The sequence below is a fragment of the Pectinophora gossypiella genome, chromosome 18 (assembly GCF_024362695.1).
Source record: "Pectinophora gossypiella chromosome 18, ilPecGoss1.1, whole genome shotgun sequence".
In the NCBI taxonomy this organism is placed as follows: Eukaryota; Metazoa; Arthropoda; class Insecta; order Lepidoptera; family Gelechiidae; genus Pectinophora; species Pectinophora gossypiella.
The window spans coordinates 7,002,872-7,022,419 of NC_065421.1; the positions used below are offsets into that span (position 1 = coordinate 7,002,872).

At 39.8% G+C, this 19,548-nt stretch overlaps 1 protein-coding gene across 1 annotated transcript; it reads left to right on the plus strand.

Moving 5' to 3' along the window:
• The first annotated feature begins 10,468 nt into the window (after window positions 1-10,468).
• On the plus strand, window positions 10,469-12,097 carry LOC126375072 (zinc finger BED domain-containing protein 4-like). Its single transcript, XM_050021915.1, has one exon. The coding sequence runs from the start codon at window positions 10,469-10,471 to the stop codon at window positions 12,095-12,097; it is 1,629 nt and encodes a 542-aa protein (XP_049877872.1).
• Window positions 12,098-19,548: the final 7,451 nt, after the last annotated feature.

Consider the following 19,548-nt stretch of genomic DNA (forward strand, 5'->3'; position numbering starts at 1 on the left):
AGTAACAAATATACTTATAATATGACCGATCGTCGTGGAGATCCTTGGGGGAGGCCTATGCCCAGCAGTGGGCGTCGTACGGCTGATGATGATGATGATGATGATACTTATAATAATAACTAATTCTACATTTGCCACCCACCACCCATATACCACCTATCACGTTGGTCTAACAGAAAGCTCGGTGAAATGTGGGTATTTAGTTCGTCTCGATGTACCTCTGACTTCCCCAATTGGGATATAGTAGTGAGCTTATGCGTTAGGGTACATTTGTCTCCGACTTTGCTGGTCAATTAAACTTGTAAATTACGTAGATGGTCATTACAGATAATGACGATCGCAATCATTGTTTTTTTTTTTGCATTCTCGTGTTGCTCTATGCATCATCATCATTGTAAAAACGTAGTGTTTACATACTCTTTGATCACTATTGCAATTTTGTAGGTAGGAAGACCTCCGATCACCGGTGAACAATCTCATTAAGTACTTAAATTCAAAATTAAAAAAAAATCAAAAATATTTATTGTTCAAACTTGGCAAATGATTACATAATTATTAGCGCTTTATGAACGTCAAAAATAATATTATATTTATATCAATAAATATAATATTACTTAAACATAAAAATTATATAAATTAAGTACTTACATATATTATGTTACTGGCTGTAAAACTACTACCACATCGGAAGTTCTATCGATGAGGGAAGAACGTGGCCAAAAAACCTCTCAGCACAGGGCCCTACTCCTACTGTTTCATGTTTTCGTTGCTTTAAGTCCAGTTTGTATTATACTTAAGCTTGGTACAATGGTATTCCAATTGCAGACGGTGGAAGGGAAGTGAAAATAAAAAGAGTATATGTAACTTATTCACAGAAAAAATGTTTACATACCCTTAACGCAAAAGTATTCTAGAATCTTTGGTCTTTTTGCAAATATCCAGATAGAACTTATATATAAGTATGTAACGACATGCGTAAAGAACTGGATATTTGCAAAAAGAAAAAATATAATGCTTCATAATATTATAATCTAGCCTGCAAGCTAATAAGCAATCTTTAAACCAAACTTTAGTAATGAATAAATAAAACACGATTTCCTAACGGCCTTACAAATAAAAACTGTTTGTCCACTGACTCATCTTAGTTTAATTTAAAGGGAAGACACTGTATTCACGTGTTCTTATATATAAAGATTTCATGATCAGTCTTACTTTAGTATGGACGTCAGACGTCACATATACGGCAAAGATATTGACTTCCGGTGACCGAAGAACTACCCAGGTGCTTATAAATGATACCTCTCTCGAGAACGGTATTGAAAAATGTAGCCACCCTAGGATGTAGATGTTACCGTAACATTGTAGATACCGTTGCTTTATAATAAATCTAGTGAGATTGTAAATTAGTTATAGTAAACTATTCTGTCGACTTGATTCAGCAGAGAAGCCAATTAGCTCGCGACAGTTCAAACTCTTCGACGGCAGCGGCGGCGGCCCGACCTGGTCCCGCTGAACGGGTCGATATTTTACCTTTTTGGAGCATCTCTCCGATATAAATCCCGTTAGACAATCCAATATATTATAATCTGAGGTTCGTGGCAACCTGGCACTATCCCTAACGTACAAATTTACTTGTGGCTCTTCCTGCTACCGGCTTCATTTGCAACTCTAAACTTGGATTTCAAAGTAGGTATATGGAACCACTATTGGCAGCGTCATTCGCAATGATTTGCATCAGGGGCGTAGTGCTCTGGCGTTTCAAGTTAGACATGGTATTACCTATTGTGGTAATTCCATGAACGAAATAATAGATAAGTAATTTATTTTCCTTATGTGCTGATCGAATTATTCGCTGATTCACGTGTCGTTTTAATACATCAATAATCTTGATGAAATAGAAATAAGTATTAATCTCAAAAAGCTCCACCAACCCGCAGTGGAGCAGCGTGGTGGAGTATTCTCCATACCCCCTCCGGTTGATTGAGGGGAGGCCTGTGCCCAGCAGTGGGACGTATACATATAGGCAGTTTATGTAATCTCAAAAAGTAGTCTCAGTACGATGTTATATAAGTACTTATGATTACTTTAGAGGATCACACGATATTCATCATCACATTATAGGTACGTATGTGGTGGATGCTTGCATGGTGATCATGAGGTACGTATGTGGTGGATGCTTGCATGGTGATCATGCGGTAGATTGTGCGGATTATAAGTGGACGATCACACGATTAACAATCATCACCGATTGAGTAGAGGAGGCATGAGATTTAAGTACCTATTTCTAACATTGAACTCACACTCCGTAAGTATACTGAGGTTATTCTGTATCGGAATACAATTGGCGTTCTTCCGAACAAATATACATGCTTGCTCAGCTTATAAGTAGGTACAATTGGCCATTAGAGACGCCTCTACCAAGGAACCCTCCCAGTTGATACTTCTTCTTTTTTGACCCTCTTTTAAACGTGCACGTATAAGAATTTAAAAAGTCTAGGTTATCAGCAAAATACTGAAATAATTTTACTAAGGTGCAAACATTTTTGTTTGTTTCAAGTAGGTAAAAACGGATTTCGTTACACGTGAAAAAAATAAAAATGCAAGAGTTAAGGTAACATTAATTTGAAACCTACATCGGTGGCCCTTACTGACCCCGGCTGGTGCCACGATCGAGGGCAGTGGGTCACTCCCCGATCTGCGGAACCACGATAAACATGAGAATTGGTCCTTAATTTTGTTTCTACTATTTTACCGCTAATAAGTGGGCCATTGCTAAGGTTGTGTGAGGAATTAAGGAACGTTTTCGGCTGTAAGTAAGTGGCGATGTTCAACTTTTTGTTTGTTAGGTCGTCGGAATAATCGGGCGTAAAAATGATAGAGCGATGACTACGGGAGAAGGTCTGTATAATGTTAGATCATATTGCGATCAGAATCACGAGCCTGCTTATACGCCCGCGGTGCAAGAGGGTGCGGGCGACACTTTAGGTACCGATTACCGAGTGATGAAATTAATAATCACACTCATCCAGTATTCATTTGCATGATCTCTTTGATTAATTTTGCACGATAAACTTAGTCCATGTAAGAAAAGTAAGTTTACTTTTCTTACTAAGTTTGGTGCTAATTCCTGTAAATACCATCTAATTTTATTTTAGGTTATATCTGTCATTTTCTTATCCGCCGAAAAGAAAAGGGACGGGTAATCGACAAGCATAAAATTTATGGAACACACGTCAATTTTAAGCACAAATCTAAAACAACCGTCTAAAAATTCGCCCGGGTTATTCATTTATTTACTCATTCTTCCTAAAATTAAGAGCTGTCAATCATCCGTCCCTTTCCTTTTCGGCGGATAAGAAAATGACAGGTATAACTTAAAGTAAAATTAAGAGATGTCTGCAGGAATCGGGGCCTTTTTCTTACTAACTTAAAATTCTTACTAAGTGGTTTTACATAGTTAGCTAGGTTATGACTTGTAATAAAATTCGGTACCCACCTAATACATATCATTAGAATTATGAGATTAAACGAACTTACCTGTAAGTGAAGTTCTATCTCAATTATACGAAGCTCCTTGTTCGAGAGGTTTTAAACAGTGTAGTCTACGTCTTATGCTCCAGCATCGTCACAATTTTCAAAGCTCATATCCAAAGCTAAAAAAAAAAAGTTAGTTTCCCGCTTCCTGAACGCAGCTGTCAACTAATGTCATTATGTTTAAAGCATGTTTCATGGACAACTCCATCACCTGTGGAAGCTTTAGGGCGGGATATTAAAATTGAAGGGAGGGAGTCCTCTCGAACAAGGAGCTTCGTATAATTTAGATAGAACTTCACTTACAGGTAAGTTCGTTTAATCTCATAATTATACTCGCTCCTTGTTCGAGAGGTTTTAAACAGTGTAGATGTTCAAAGTTTAGTTGGGAATGAAACATTTAAATTGAAACGAGTACCAATAATATGATTATTCATTAGTGAATAAAGTACATTGTTATCACGAAAGCTAATTAAGCTGCCCATGACTTTAATCCCAATAAAGGCAGTGAGAGGCACAGCCGTCGCCTGATAAACTCAGCGCGGCGTTCCACCAAACGTTTTGATATTATCATGTAAAAAACAATAAGAATAATAACTGTTCGCTAAACAAGTTTCACCAGTTCTCAAGAATGGAATCGATATTATGTATGTTATATAATATATGGTTATACTATACTGTACTAGAATAGATACATAGTTCTAAATAATTAAGTTGAAGTTGAGCAAGTACATTAAATACCTATTTCACATTACTATCAATTTCACAACAAAAGAACTACACAAGAACAAATTTCTGAATGAGCTCAACATCAAGATTGGCTATAAGAGCCTCACAGGGACCTCACCATAGAGCACATTTCCGAAGCTCTTGAACAACAACGATAGTTATAGTCGAAAGGACTGTGAGACTTCATCATATAGTATAACACTCATTTTTCATTGGCATACCAAGGGCTACAATAATTATCAAAGTTACACATTATTTGTTTACATACATAAAAGAAGAAGAAATACATAAAGAAGAACGGGTAATGACGAGGGCACCCAGACACAAGATTGATTGTAACATCCTGTGCTAAGTTGGCAATTGTTGTCGACATTGAGTAGTTAAATGAATCCTAAGACAACATGTCAAATTGATTAGAGAAAATACAAATATAAGTGCAAGTAAGAATTTCGATACATTTATTCAAATGACCTTTTTCATTAAAATATTCAGAACCACTGAACTAAACTTTCCTCTTTATTATAAGATATTGTTAAATGAGGCTGAAAGTATAAAGAGAGGAAGTGCATTTACATTATGTACTTGTGTGATAATTATCTTCGTAATAATTAAGATTTTGTTTTTATTAAAATAGATTACCTGAGCCCAAGTTATTGTGTATTACCTAATATCGACCATATGGGCTTGGTAATAATATTTAGTATATTTCTTTTATGTGGTAATAATAAATATAACTTGTTGTGGATTTTTTTCCTATTCCTCTATGCAACCTTTCACCCACCAATCAGATGATAGAACAACGTACACACAACACATTAACACACGTAACATTGTTTACGCAGCTATCTCTTTAGTGTAATAATTATTGAATTTGCTTTTAGGACAGTAATAGTGACGTCCTATTATTTACTGGAAAAAATAAATAAATGAATAAAACATATTTTACCCTTAGGTGTGCAGTTACATATAAGGATAACATTAATTTATTAATTATCGGTCGTGTAGGTATATTATCATCGTTCGTAAAAATCATCCTTTCCTTTAACCTAACTTAACATGATCCTGTTGTTTGCACAGGGATTCACTTCTCGTACCCATCCTGAAGATTTAATATGTCAGGTTATTTAGTGAAGGGACCTGCCTGATTTACGTTACAACACTAACCGAAAAATAAGATAAACATATATTTATCATGAAAATATTATTGTTACTTCTCCACTGCAGTTTGGTTCCGATTGATTAAGTGGAGGGACATTATTGTTGTAATTTTTATATTAATTGTAAACTGTGTTTTGGGCTGATCAGCAACAACATAATAAATCTACAACAACATAATTTAGAGAAAACGCTAATGGTGATGTAAGTTATATGTTACTAATGAACTATTTTTCCTTCCTTTTCACCTATGAGTTAATAATAAAAAGGGCAACTATTCTATCTAACCGAACTAGGTATCAATATTTTACAATTTCGAATGTAATACTTGAAGGAAATTTTCATTGAAGTTATAATATTATCAGGTAGGTACCCCAATTTATACTGAGATTAGTATTGTTATTCCTGATTAACAAAGACAGGATTTGAATCCCATGTCTTAATGATAATGCTAAAACTTTTAGTGATAGACATTCGGAATTAATTTTACCAGAATTTTGAAAAATATATTTGCTTGTGCAAATTTTCCCATTATAACTTTATAGGGAATTCTTCCTCCTCATGAGGTACTATTCTTAAACGGCCTTGCTGCCTGGGCCACTGTTGATACTAATGGCTGTGAGACTGCTAATACATCTGGTTGTAGCTCTGCTACTACTGCTGGCTGTAGGGCTGCTGGTACTGCTGGTTATAGCACTGCTGATCATGACTGGTTGCATCACTGCTTTTATTGCTGGCTGTGGGGCGGCCTGCTGATACTGTTCCTTGTGGGCTTTCTGTTCATGCTGTTGGCTGTGGGGCTGCCTGCTGATACTGTTGTCTCTGTTCCACAGATCCTGTTGCTATCTCGTTTACTCACTCTTCGGGCAATGTTATTCATTATTATTTATGTGCTATTTGAATTTTATGATGTTGGTTGAAAGAATTTAATAGCAGTATTCTCTAACCATGTCTTGTGTACAGTTATCTCTTTTGAAAGTAATCTCTGACATTACATACTTTGATTTCTAGCACAGTTGAGGTTGATTAATAGAACAGAGGCTTTTAGGTTTTGAATTGTCGGTTATTTCTTCAGAATTTGTACTCTCATTATTTTATAATAATCAATTTGACATAATAGTCTATTGTTTCTCAGCATTAGTCTAATCTTGAGTTTCAACATGGGTAGGTAAGCCCCGACAATTCAATGGTTTATCTTCGATTCCTCAAGTGACAAACCAAACATGGAAATAAAAGTATAAAAAATAGTTGGTCTATGTTCTAGCTATCTACTAGCGTTTAGCAAAAGGCGATACTTGTAGTGGTAGCTTTATGTTATTTGAGTTGATACCATCAAGTCCATTGTCTATCCTCTAAGTGATAGCTCTAGGTATGGAAATGAGAAATAGGTATATAGCGCTTGCTAATGCCGACCATAATCGTGGTAGCTCTTATATTAATAGGGTTCATACCATAAAGTCCATTGTCTATCCTCTAAGTGATAGCTCTAAGTATGGAAATGAGAAATAGGTATATAGCGCTTGCCAATGCCGACCATAATCGTGGTAGCTCTTATGTTAATATGGTTCATACCATCAAGTCCATTGTCTATCCTCTAAGTGATAGCTCTAAGTATGGAAATGAGAAATAGGTATGTTAGCGCTTGTCAATGGCGACTTTCTTAGTGGTAGCTCTTACATTCATTGTGTTGATACCTTCAAGTCCATTGTCTATCCTCTAAGTGATAGCTCTAGGCATGGAAATGATAAATAGGTATATTAGCGCTTGGCAATGGCGACCTTCCTGGTGGTAGATCTTTTGTTAATTAGGTTGATACCATCAAGTCCATTGTCTATCCTCTAAGTGATAGCTCTAAGTATGGAAATGAGAAATAGGTATGTTAGCGCTTGTCAGTGGCGACCTTCCTAGTGGTAGCTCTTATGTTCATTGCATTGATACCTTCAAGTCTATTGTCTATCCTCTAAGTGATAGCTCTAGGTATGGAAATGAGAAATAGATATGTTAGCGCTTGTCAATGGCGACTTTCTTAGTGGTAGCTCTTACATTCATTGCATTGATACCTTCAAGTCTATTGTCTATCCTCTAAGTGATAGCTCTAGGTATGGAAATGACAAATAGGTATATTATCGCTTATCAATGGCGACCTTCCTAATGGTAGCTCTTATGTGCATTGTGCCTTTAAGTCCATTGTCTATCCTCTAAGTGATAGCTCTAGGTATGGAAATGTAAAATAGGTATATTAGCGCTTAGCAATGGTCTTAGTGGTTGATTTTTATGTTAATAGGGTTGATACATCGAGTCCATTGTCTATCCTCTATTGTGATAGCTCTAAAGGGAAACAAATAGCCTGTCTATTCTCTAGTCAGACAGTTCACTACTAGTGCTTAACTAGGTGACTCTCCAAGTGGTGTTCTCTTGTTGGTTAGGTTGGTACCAATAATCATCACCCATACGTTGGAAGCTTGAATTATAATAAGATTAGAGTAATTTGGAAGAAATTGCTTACTATAATAAGGCTATCTTTTGCCTGTACTCTCTTAACACTCTTTCTGTTTTTATTGTTAGGGTATATTATCATCATCTTATATTGTAAGTATCATTCGGAGAAGATAACATTATTAACACCACTTAACAGAGACTGTGAGAAGGGATTATGTACTGTTATAATATATATAATATCATTTTTAAGTATGGTTATCTTGTAGTAAACCAATTATAATCCTCTAAATGTTTTAAGTGTTATCTTGAATAAGTTATGTATCTTGTCTACCAATGGTGTAGATGACCTCTGTGATATTGAGTACTACTGTGTCATAGGTACTTCTTGATGAACAGGGTAAACATGAAGTGCTTCTGTCATCTAATTATCTGAACTTGTCAAATTATTTCCGAGTTAATTATTTACTTTTCTATGCCATTCTGCGGTTATATTTCACTGGTTCTCTTTGTTTTATAAAAAAACTGCTCATTTCATTCGCTGATAGTAAGTTATCAACCGCAACATAAGCCAAGAACACAATTACAAAAAGAAACAAAAATTTTTTTTTTTTTTTTGACAGATGAAAATAAAAACGCGGCAATCAGGGACTGAAGACAAGGCTTAGGCCTATTTTGATCGTGATTTTCGAATATTAAATTACTAAAGTCAAGACTGTATAGTCCTGAGATCTTTGCCTGCCTTATATAAGGCGAATTTAAACAACATCAACATCGGAATAAAGTATAACTTTTAAATCACTGTTATAACACGAACACGATACAATTTTAATATTATTATTATTTCTGTTAATAAAACTAGTTACTTTTATTAGTAATAAGAACCAACTTAAGTTACTTCTTCGAATGTTAGGATTATAAAATTATAACCTCAAAAAAAAGTAATTTGTTTTCGACAATAAAAGGAATTAAATTGAATTGATCATAATTATATCTTCTCTTGTTTTAGTAGATGGATAATGTTAAGACTTACCAGTATAATCCACGTTTTGTTTTATCAAAAAGAACTTACGCTCGTCGTCATCCACATTTTTTCTTTGGTACTGTTTCTAGCTTTTTTAGAGAAAAAAGCACTTGATTATGTAAGTAACAGATTTTTCGCACTATATCAATCATGTTTTTGTATTAAATATTAGTTTTCAATTAGTTTATTTACGGATAGAGGTGGGTGATAAATAACGTCACGGTGAAAAAATCACCGTGATCTGATATCTAAAGTTATCACTGTGACTTCTGGCGAAGTAACAACGTTCCGAGTAACGTATGTCGTTCCTTCTCAGTTCCATAGTTCCGGTACATGTTTTGTTCTCAGTCACTCATTTCACTACTGACGCGAATCCAAGCGAAATAACGTTCGTTCGTACTTCTCCGGTGCCCCTTCGGCTAGTGCGAGAGAGAAAGACAGCTAGTTTCGTTCATTCACGCATGCAACGGCCGCGGCTCCGTGAACCGCGAGTTTAAATGGAACTAAATGAAATATATGACAAAATATAGTAAATCTATGCGGAAACTGCGAAACTAGCGCCACGACCGCTGGTCATTTTTTATTGGCGCTTTTTCTCTACGTAGAGTTGATTGAGTTAATAATTGTTAGAATGGAACAGATGAATAAAATAATTTCAGCTAAGATATGAAAATAAAATACGATAAATTAGATATTTTATAGTGATGAAGATTAGAATAGACGTGAGTTTATGTATGTAAGAAGTAATAATTATAAAGTACTTGTTATATTTTGTTTATTATGTAAGTATTGATTGTATTATTATAAAACTTTTTTTTTAATACCTATAATTTAATAAAGTTTGATTTAAACCTGTTACTTGTTTACTTGTTTTGGCTAACACTGTTTTATTTATGCTACTCTACTCTGAAAGTGTTTTGTCTACTTGCATAACACTGATCATATCTACATATTTAAAGGTCTATGTTTTCCGTGTCCTGAAATTTGGCGCGAAAATGAAAAAACGAATCACTGTGACAGGTGCATTCAATTCGGAAGTAATTGTGGGAGTAATTTTTGCGTTTTCCAAGATTTATTTTCGTTTGTTTATTTGATTAAGTAAAATTAAAGTGTGTAAATATATTTTTCATTGTTTATAGATAGTTTGGTGTATAAAAGTAATTAAGTGTACATATAATTAGCGTAGGTTTTTGTAGGGTTAGTTTTAAATATTATCATAAACTGTTAAAAATGGCGGATTCACGAAAAATTAAATCAAGTAATTTGTGGAACTGTTTTGAAGACTTGGGTGGAAATAAAATGGCAAATTGTAAAATTTGTCAAACAAAACTTAGTTACAAATCATCAACAACGAATTTAAAAAAACATTTGGAGAGAAAACATCCGACAATACAGTTCGTGTCCACGAAAATAACTCAGTCGCATCCAGAACCACCTACATCGTCCCAACCCCAACCTGAGCCCTCTACAACGTCCCAACCACAACCAGAGCCCTCTGCATCGTCCCAACCGCGTCTTGAACCCCTGACACCTCTTCAATCTCACACTGGGCAAGAACAACAATCATCGGCAAGAGTTTTGTTGAACCAAACTATGGCTCGATATATAAAAAAGAAAATAACCCCTAACGAAAAAAAGAAACTGGACAACCTGCTGATGCAGTTGTTCATTTACGATTATCAACCATTTTCCATAGTTGAAGATCGAGGTTTCAAGGCGTTTGTGGAAGGCCTGAACCCCTCTTATCAGTTGCCAAATAGGAAAGTCCTCTCGAATAATTATTTGCCTGCACTATATGAAACGTGCATGACAAAAATGAAGATCAAACTGGAAACTGACGCAGAAAGCATATGTCTGACGACTGATATTTGGACATCCAGCGTAAATGACGCTTACTTGGGACTAACAGCACACTACATAGATCCAAGCTTTCAAATTAAGTCAGTGCTGTTGGACTGCACAATTTTGCCGGGTTCGCATACGGCCGAAAATATTAAAGAACACGTACTCCGCATTGTCGAAAATTGGAAACTTAAAGACAAAGTGTTAATAGTTGTAACTGACAATGCCAGCAACATGAGAAGTGCTGTTGAGAAAATGGGATGGAAGCATTTTGGTTGCTACGCCCACACGCTTAATTTAATAGTGAAGAATTGTACAGTGGAGGATACTGCAGACGAAGAAGTACGGCGTCTTATAAATAAAGTAAAAAACATTGTTTCACACTATAAGAAAAGCGTGAAAGCTACCGAAAAGTTAGTCAGTTATCAAAAACAAAACGGTATTTCTGCACCTAAAAAAGTTCTCCAAGATGTGGCAACAAGATGGAACTCGACATTAAAAATGTTGGAGCGCTTTGTCGAGCTTGAAGATGCCATCAAAGCAACAATGGCCTTAATGGATGAGAGGTGGGAGTCCTTGACACCGGATGAGTGGCGGATATGTCGGGAATTGTGTACAGTGTTGAAGCCATTCCATCAGCTTACAGAGACTATGAGTGGCGAGAGATATGTGTCTGGTAGCCAGATACTTATTTTAACAAGGGGTCTAATGTCAGCACTCAACCAAATGCTGCAGATAACAGAAGACCCACTCGTGGAAGACTTCGTCGATACTCTCCACGAAGTTACAAAAAGAACAATATCGTCTCTCAGGGCAGAAACAGGAAGACGGTTTGCAAATTTGGAATGTAGTAAGACCATCGGAATTACTACTATGCTCGACCCGCGTTTTAAGCTTCACGTGTTTCAGAGCCAAATATATGCGGCTGAAGCCAAAAAATCTGTGACAGAACTGGTTACGGGTTTAATAAGAAGAACAGAAGCAACTCGGCAGCCAGAACGCGTGGAAGAGCCTGAACTTGCAGAACCTGCAGCAAAAAAGCCTAGATTTGATATTTGGGGCGAATACGATATTATAATCCAAGCAGCGCGTCCCGAAGGAACTCCCCATTCGCAAGCTATCCTAGAAGTACAGAGGTACTTGGATTTACCACCATTGGGAAGAGTAGAAGACCCGCTACAGTGGTGGCATACTTTCCAGCACAGTTATCCACATCTCGCTGTTTTAGCGAGAAAAAAGCTCAACTTCTTAGCGACTTCTGTACCCTGTGAGAGGCTTTTTTCCAAAGCTGGCAATATTCTAAACGAACGACGTACCAGACTTGGCGTACGAAAAGTGCAACAGCTGCTGTTTTTAAATTTTAACTACATGTCACAGTAATCATACCCAGGAAAGAAGCAAAAATGAAAATAATATGATGTACATAAATATGTAAATATATAAATTAATCTGTACATATAAAATCAATGTAAATAATGATTCAAAATAATAAACACGCCGCATTAATCTGATATAATTTTCCCACGTAATGGGACACATAATAGCACTAAAATCGATATTATTATAAACCAATTACGAGGAATTGTGTTGAAAATTTATAAACAATACAATATTAATGTTAAAAATGCGACAGTCCTAAGCCTGTGAAAGTGTGAAGGTTATTTTGGATCACAAGAATGAAAAACGAATTCCATTTCCTATTTTTGTGACCTGAGTGATCGACGTGACAAAATCACGGTGATTTTTCACTGTGATTTTCTTAGAACTGGAACGACAGTCACAGTGATAACAAAATAACGGTTTTCCCCACTTCTATTTACGGAGGCGAAGTGACGCGCCGGTGCACAAAAACCGTAATGACATTAGTTGACAGCTGCGTTCAGGAAGCGGGAAACTAACTTTTTTTTTTTAGCTTTGGATATGAGCTTTGAAAATTGTGACGATGCTGGAGCATAAGACGTAGACTACACTGTTTAAAACCTCTCGAACAAGGAGCGAGTATAATTACATAATTAAGAATCGTGATTTGTGGTAAAGTAATAAATAAGATACAAAAACATTTTTCCTTGTTATGTGGTTTGATTCAAATATTTTTTCGTGACTACTCGTGACTTCGCCTATGCCGGCAGGGACCATGGGCTTTTATAGTTTTTATTTTTTATAAGAGCTCGCTCTGAAGCAGCCCAAAAGGCTACTGCGGCTTTATGTGATCTATCGTGGTCTTTATGGTCCTAAAATAGAATACAGAATAATACTAGTAATAAAACTAGTTAGTTTTAGCCACCTGGTGGTGCGTTTCTTAATTCGAAAATTCTGTAGACCAAAAAAAATCTACTTGATTAAATTCAAAGTCCGTTTGGGAGAAAGCTCCATGACATCCTGGGCATCCATTTATTATTGTGGCCATCCAGTGCTAGGCTTGTCGTGAGTAAATGTGAATGTTGCCAAGCTAGGGCGACGAGAACGGCCTCCGCGCTCCAGTGGTTGAGTGTTGGGCTGACGATCCGGAAGTCCCGGATTCGCATCCCGGTGGGGACATATCACAAAAATCACTTTGTGATCCCTAGTTTGGTTAGAACATTACAGGCTGATCACCTAATTGTCCAAAAGTAAGATGATTCGTACTTCGGAAGGTACGATAAGCGTTTGGGCCCGTTAACACTTACTGATGTACCTAAGTACTGAGTAGTGACATGAGGCATGTCAGGGGCCTTTGGCGTCTTAATAATAACTCTGACACCCGGAAATCAGAAATCAGAATCATTTATTCAACGTAATTATCATGGATAAACTTGTTGAAGGTCAATGTAACGTTTTTTTGCATTTACGTCATTTCGCAAGGTGTTATGGCTGAGGAGAAGAAATGACAAGAACACATCTTTTAAATCAATGAGGGTATGAGGTTGATGGGGTTGGTAATTCACCTCACAAGTCACAACCCACACGATAGAAGAAGGGCGACGTGAAAGCTCCTTGAAAGTTTTATCATAAGGCGATCGACGCGCGAATCATCAGCGGGTGAGCGTAAATTATGTTAGCGCGATAACATCGCGGCCGACAGGTGGCGTGCCTCGGTTACGTCATACACACCCCCACCTATCCCCGTCTTGGGCTCGAGGGAAGTCTAGTCAATTAAAAGCTCAGAACAGACAAAAAAATCTAGTTTAACAATGAAAAAGTTTACATTAGTAGTACCAATATATTTACATACACATATATAGTATCACGCCTGTTTCCCCCAAGGGGTAAGCAGAGGTGTAAGTGTAATAGAGGAATCCTGGAAACCACGTGATTCGGACGTTAAACGTTTTTATTATCATTATTTGATTTCAATTATCTGTGATCCAAACATGAATTCAAACAAAGACCCGGATCCAAAGAAGATATAAATATATTGCACACAACATACAATTCATGTTTAACACACATGGATGTAAGGTACAGTACAATCTGGCAATCTGAAGATTTATCGTACTCTCGATTGAAGAACTTAAACAATTTCTTTAAGTATAAGACGTTGTAGGTACCTCACTTTAAACAAAAGAAATATAATTTAAAAACTATATAATAATCCCTTATATAACTCGCCTACGGAAAAATCACGCTCTAAAAAGTATGTAACAAAAAGATAGGTATATTTCTCTAAAATTCTTAAGCGTGATATTTAGGGAATGTTTGACATACCAGTGGTCGTGTGCCGTCGTAAGCAAACTCTTAGGACAGGCATACGAATCACGACTATCTCCTAAATATCACACTATCCGGAATAATTTCAAAGAAATCCCAATTTATTGTTTCATACTTTTTAAAGCCTGATTTTTCTGTAGTCGTGTTTTAGTTTTTAAACTTATATTTTCATCTTTTTCTAAAGTACAGCCAAATAATATTTATATTATTTTGGGCTTTTATTTATTGAGATCACGTGCTTTCGATAAGTGTTTTATGCAAGATTTGGAGACATAACCTATTCGGAACATGTCAGAGCAGTTATGTTATCAATTCCAAGTAATTATCGAGTAAATACAAGGAACCCCGCAAGTAAAAGCTAGTAATATCTATGTATTTGAAATGAGCAAATATTCCCTTTCATTTGATACCCAACACAATACCCAAACACATAACCCTCCATTTTGCTTCGCTCCAGTCGGGTAATAAGTATCCCATTCCAAACTTTTTAACAATCTATCGACACGCTACGTCCAAAACTATGAACAATAATAGAATTAAAGTAATATTTCATACAGTGGCAGCCGACAGATAGTCAGTTAACAATATCGAACAATTTAAGGTTCTACTAACATTGGTGGCCCCTGAAGTCGCTACTCTGCGTCGAGCGGCCGTCCCGAACGGTCGTTTGTTCAGAGGTCCCGAGCTGCGCCCCGCAGCTCCCCGCGCTGCGCCCCGCAGCCCCCCGCCGCGCGCCCCGCGCCCCGTGCCGCCATTGTCTGCCGGCTACCTGCTGGCGTGACCCTGCCGCCATTCATTGAGTCAACAATAGTTCTTCTCAGAACTTGCTGGCTTATCTAAGTTTCAAGGATAAAATAACGACTGTTATTTTACAGTTGCATCGATTTTAATTTTAAAACCACAGTTTCGTGGTCCTCAGTGGATACCTTGCGGTGTTAACTAAGCTGAGTGGGACGTGGCCCTGGGGCGTCCGCTTGCCTCACTTTGAGGCAGGCACATTACCCGGACGGGGCTAGAACCACCGGCCTTGGGGTCTACCCTAGTCGACCCTAGCTGTCACCCGGGGTAGAGTGACCAATCTCTACCCCTTATATTTTTCTCTTCGTGTTTCGGGGTGTAAAAACCCTCCGCACTTAGAGCATAGGAACCCTCTTGCACAATAAGATCGGCAAAGGGATACCAGCTTAGGGCACACCATAAGCACACATCTTCTTTGTTAACCCCAAGCAAAGAGGCAAAACTCACTCTTACACACCCTCGAGCAATCCCACTCGAGTTGCGAAAGTTAGCCAGCGATCGCCTCAGAGTTTCTTGCGCCGCTTATTCTCTGAGGAACGCTTTTGCGAAGCGGTAGTAATTATTATATAGCAGATTGGCCGTCCCTTAAAAATGGCCGACAGCTCCGAGCTGTGGGCCGAAATCGGTAAAATCATTTTGACGCATATCCTAGCGGATAAAAGCAGCGCGCTTTACGCTGAGATATGTCGATTAGTACCGCAAGTTGCGGCGTTAACCTTGCCTTCCGCGCCCCGCATTGATAGTGCTCGTGCCGACCGCGCGTCGTCACCCTGTCTCCCCGCGACCCCCGGCCCCGCCGCGTCCCTCGCTTCGCTTCCCGGCACTGACCGGCCTACTGCGTCTGCCCACCCCACCGCGTCTATTGCATTGTCCCAATCGCGCGCTTCTTCCCCTTCCCCTGCTACCCTCCTCACCGGTGACGATGAGGAATCGTGCGATGTTCTTATGGACGTTGCCGAGTCCGATTCGTCGTCGGAGTGTGTGGAGTCGTCCTCTTCGGAGGACATATTCACGCTCGTGGAGGGCCGTAAGGGAAAAAGAGCCCGCCGTCACCGCGAATCTGAGCCTGCTAAGGTCCAGAAGACGTCCTCGGGAACGTCGATTCCCTCTGCCATCCCCGAGGCCCGTAAGGCCCCTTCCAGCCCTTCTAAGGCTCCCAATGGTAAGAGTGCCATCAGCGGCACTCAAGTACAAAAAGGTCCCACCCCTCCGCCCTTGTATATGAGGGACAAAAATAGGTGGAACGAAGTCTCCCTTCGGGCGAAAGAGGAGAACATCGTAATCACCAGCGCCCGCACGACCCAAGATGGGATCAAAATTCAAGTCCCGTCATCTTCTGAGCATAGAAAGCTCACTACAATTCTGAAAGGTAGAGGAATACAATTCCATACCTACGCCCTCCCGGAGGAACGTATCCTCCGTATCATCATAAAGGGAATCCCTAAGGAGTGGGAAACCACTCTTGTTAAGGAGGACCTTGTTATCAACGGTTTTCCGGTGCTTGAGGTGCACCGTATGCATCGCGGTCGTGGCCAGGTCCCGTATGACATGGTCACAGTCATATTAGAAAGGACGGATGAGGGCAAGATCTTCAACCTGAAGACTTGTTGCGGTCTATCTGGCCTTAAAGTCGAAACTCCCCATAAGGGAGGCCCCCCAACGCAGTGTCATAGATGCCAACTTTACGGGCATTCTAGTAGGCATTGCCATGCCAAGCCTAGGTGCGTAAAGTGCCTAGGGGATCACGCTACCTCGGATTGCCTTAGAGGCAAAAACGAGGTAGAACCCCCTAGTTGTGTGCTGTGTGGTCAGCAAGGTCATCCTGCGAACTATCGCGGATGCACCAAGGCTCCACGCACCCACCACAAGGTAGCCCAACGAAGGGCAGCCCGAGCTGCAGCTTCCCAACCCGGTCCCACTAAAGCCCATATGGCCCCTTCCTCGCACTCTACTCGCGATTTCCCGGCTCTGCCACTCACGCAGACCAAACTCGCGCCGCAGCGTCCATCCGCATGGACTCGTCCCCCGTCAATCGTCCGACCCACAAATCCGCCCCGCGCCCAACCTAGTAGCAATTTAGGTATTCCTGCAGCCTCTCTCGCGCCTCGTCCGGTTCCTGCGATGGCCCCTCAGGCCTCTGCATTTCCTGTCAACCAGTTTAGGGAATTTAGTATTCTCTTTAAGTCGGCCCTTAGTCAACTTGACAGTTTATTAGACTCCCTGTCCCAATTTAAAGCCTAATAATGGATTGTACGAATAAAAGTAGAGTCAAACCGCGTTCCCTTACAATAGGTTTTTTCAATGCTGATGGCATCTTAGGTCAACGTGCAGAGATTCACGAGTTTGTAAAACATCATCAGGTAGATATTTTATTAGTGCAGGAATCTTTCCTCAAACCCTCTAACCGCGACCCCAAGATGGCAAATTATAATCTAGTGCGAAACGACAGGACCTGCGCGCCCAAAGGGGGCACTCTCATTTATTATAAAAAGTCACTTCACTGTATCCCCATAGACCCACCTGCCCTCACTGACATTGAGGCTTCGATCTGTCGAGTAGGCATGACAGGACATCAGCCGATCACATTAGTGTCGGCTTATCTATCTCCTAATAACTCTAAGAGGTTACTTAGAAGTGACCTCGAAGCCCTCTTTAATCTCAGTAATTCAGTCATAATTGCAGGCGATCTTAACGCTAAACATCTTTCTTGGAGTTGCTTAACAACAAACACAAGAGGCAGGGTATTAGAAACTCTAGCCGAGCCCCTCTATTATGATATAATAACACCATTGCAGCCCACTAGATATCCCCCTGACTTGAACCACAGACCAGAAATACTCGACTTGGCGCTTCTAAAGAACATAAACTTACGTTTATGTTCTATAGAAGTACTACACGAGTTACAATCCGACCACCGACCTGTTATATTAAAACTAGGCTCCCGTTTAGACGCCCCTGATAATCCAGCACCCCCTAAGACAGTGCTGGACTGGGAGAAGGTGGCCGAAGGCCTCCAGTCTTCCAGTTCAGTGTACTTAGATAGTATCCCAGTAGAAATAACCTCCTTAGAGGAGGCCTCGACAGCTATTAACTCCCTCACGGATCACGTGAGGTCGGTTTTGAACGAAAGTTCAAAACAGGTTCCGGAGATGGAAGACCATCGCTGGAAACTGCCTACCGACATCCGTGATCTGCTAACGGAGAAAAACGCAGCCACCCGCGCATATGATTCCAATCGCACCGAGGAATGTCGCCGTCATTTGCGTCTCTTGCAGCATACTGTAAGAAAACGTATTAATGACATGCGACAGAATCGGTGGGACAATCTTTTGAGCGGCATTGAGCCCCACCACCAGGCCATCTGGCAGCTGTCTAGGTCTCTTCAAAAGGATACGGTTGTTCCTACTCCTCCTCTCAATAGGCCTAACCAACCCCCCGCTTTCGACGATGACGAAAAAGCCGAATGCCTTGCCGACAGTCTCGAAGCCCAATGCTCGCCCAGCACTCTCCCTATCGATCGTAGGCACCTCTCGACGGTGAACTCTGAAGTTCAGCGTAGGGCTTCTGTACCTCCCACCGATCCTCCTCTTCCACAGGTAACTGAGGAAGAGGTCCTAGGTATTATCAAAAGATTTCATACCCGAAAAGCCCCTGGCTCAGACGGTATCACGAATCGTGTCCTTAAAAACTTCGGTGCTCCCCTCATCTGCTTACTAACGGCAATATTCAACGTCGCCTTGAGCAACTGCGTCTTTCCACAGCAGTGGAAAGAAGCAATTGTAATTGGTATACCAAAGCCTGGGAAACCTAAAAACGAACCTTCGAGTTACCGCCCCATAAGTCTCCTCAATTCCATGGGGAAGGTTTATGAGCGGCTCATATTTGCTAGATTACGGGACTACGCCGAATCCAATAGTCTTATTCCACCAGAGCAGTTTGGTTTTAGAACCAAACACTCCTGCGTTCAACAAGTGCACCGTATTGTTGAACATATCTCTAGTAGATTAAACTTAAAAAAACCTGTCGCTACGGGAGCGCTCTTCTTCGATGTGGCGAAAGCGTTCGACAAAGTCTGGCACAACGGCTTGATCTACAAGCTTTATTCACTGGGAGTGCCAGACCGTCTCGTGCACATCATACGAGACTTCCTCTCAAATCGAACCTTTCGCTACCGCGTGGAGGGGACGCTCTCGTCACCGCACCCGATACATGCCGGAGTCCCACAAGGCTCCGTCCTCTCCCCTTTACTATTTTCATTATATACTAGTGACATTCCCAAATCCCCTAATACCGAATTAGCTTTATTTGCGGATGATACAGCCATCTATTCTTCGTGCCGTGGTCGA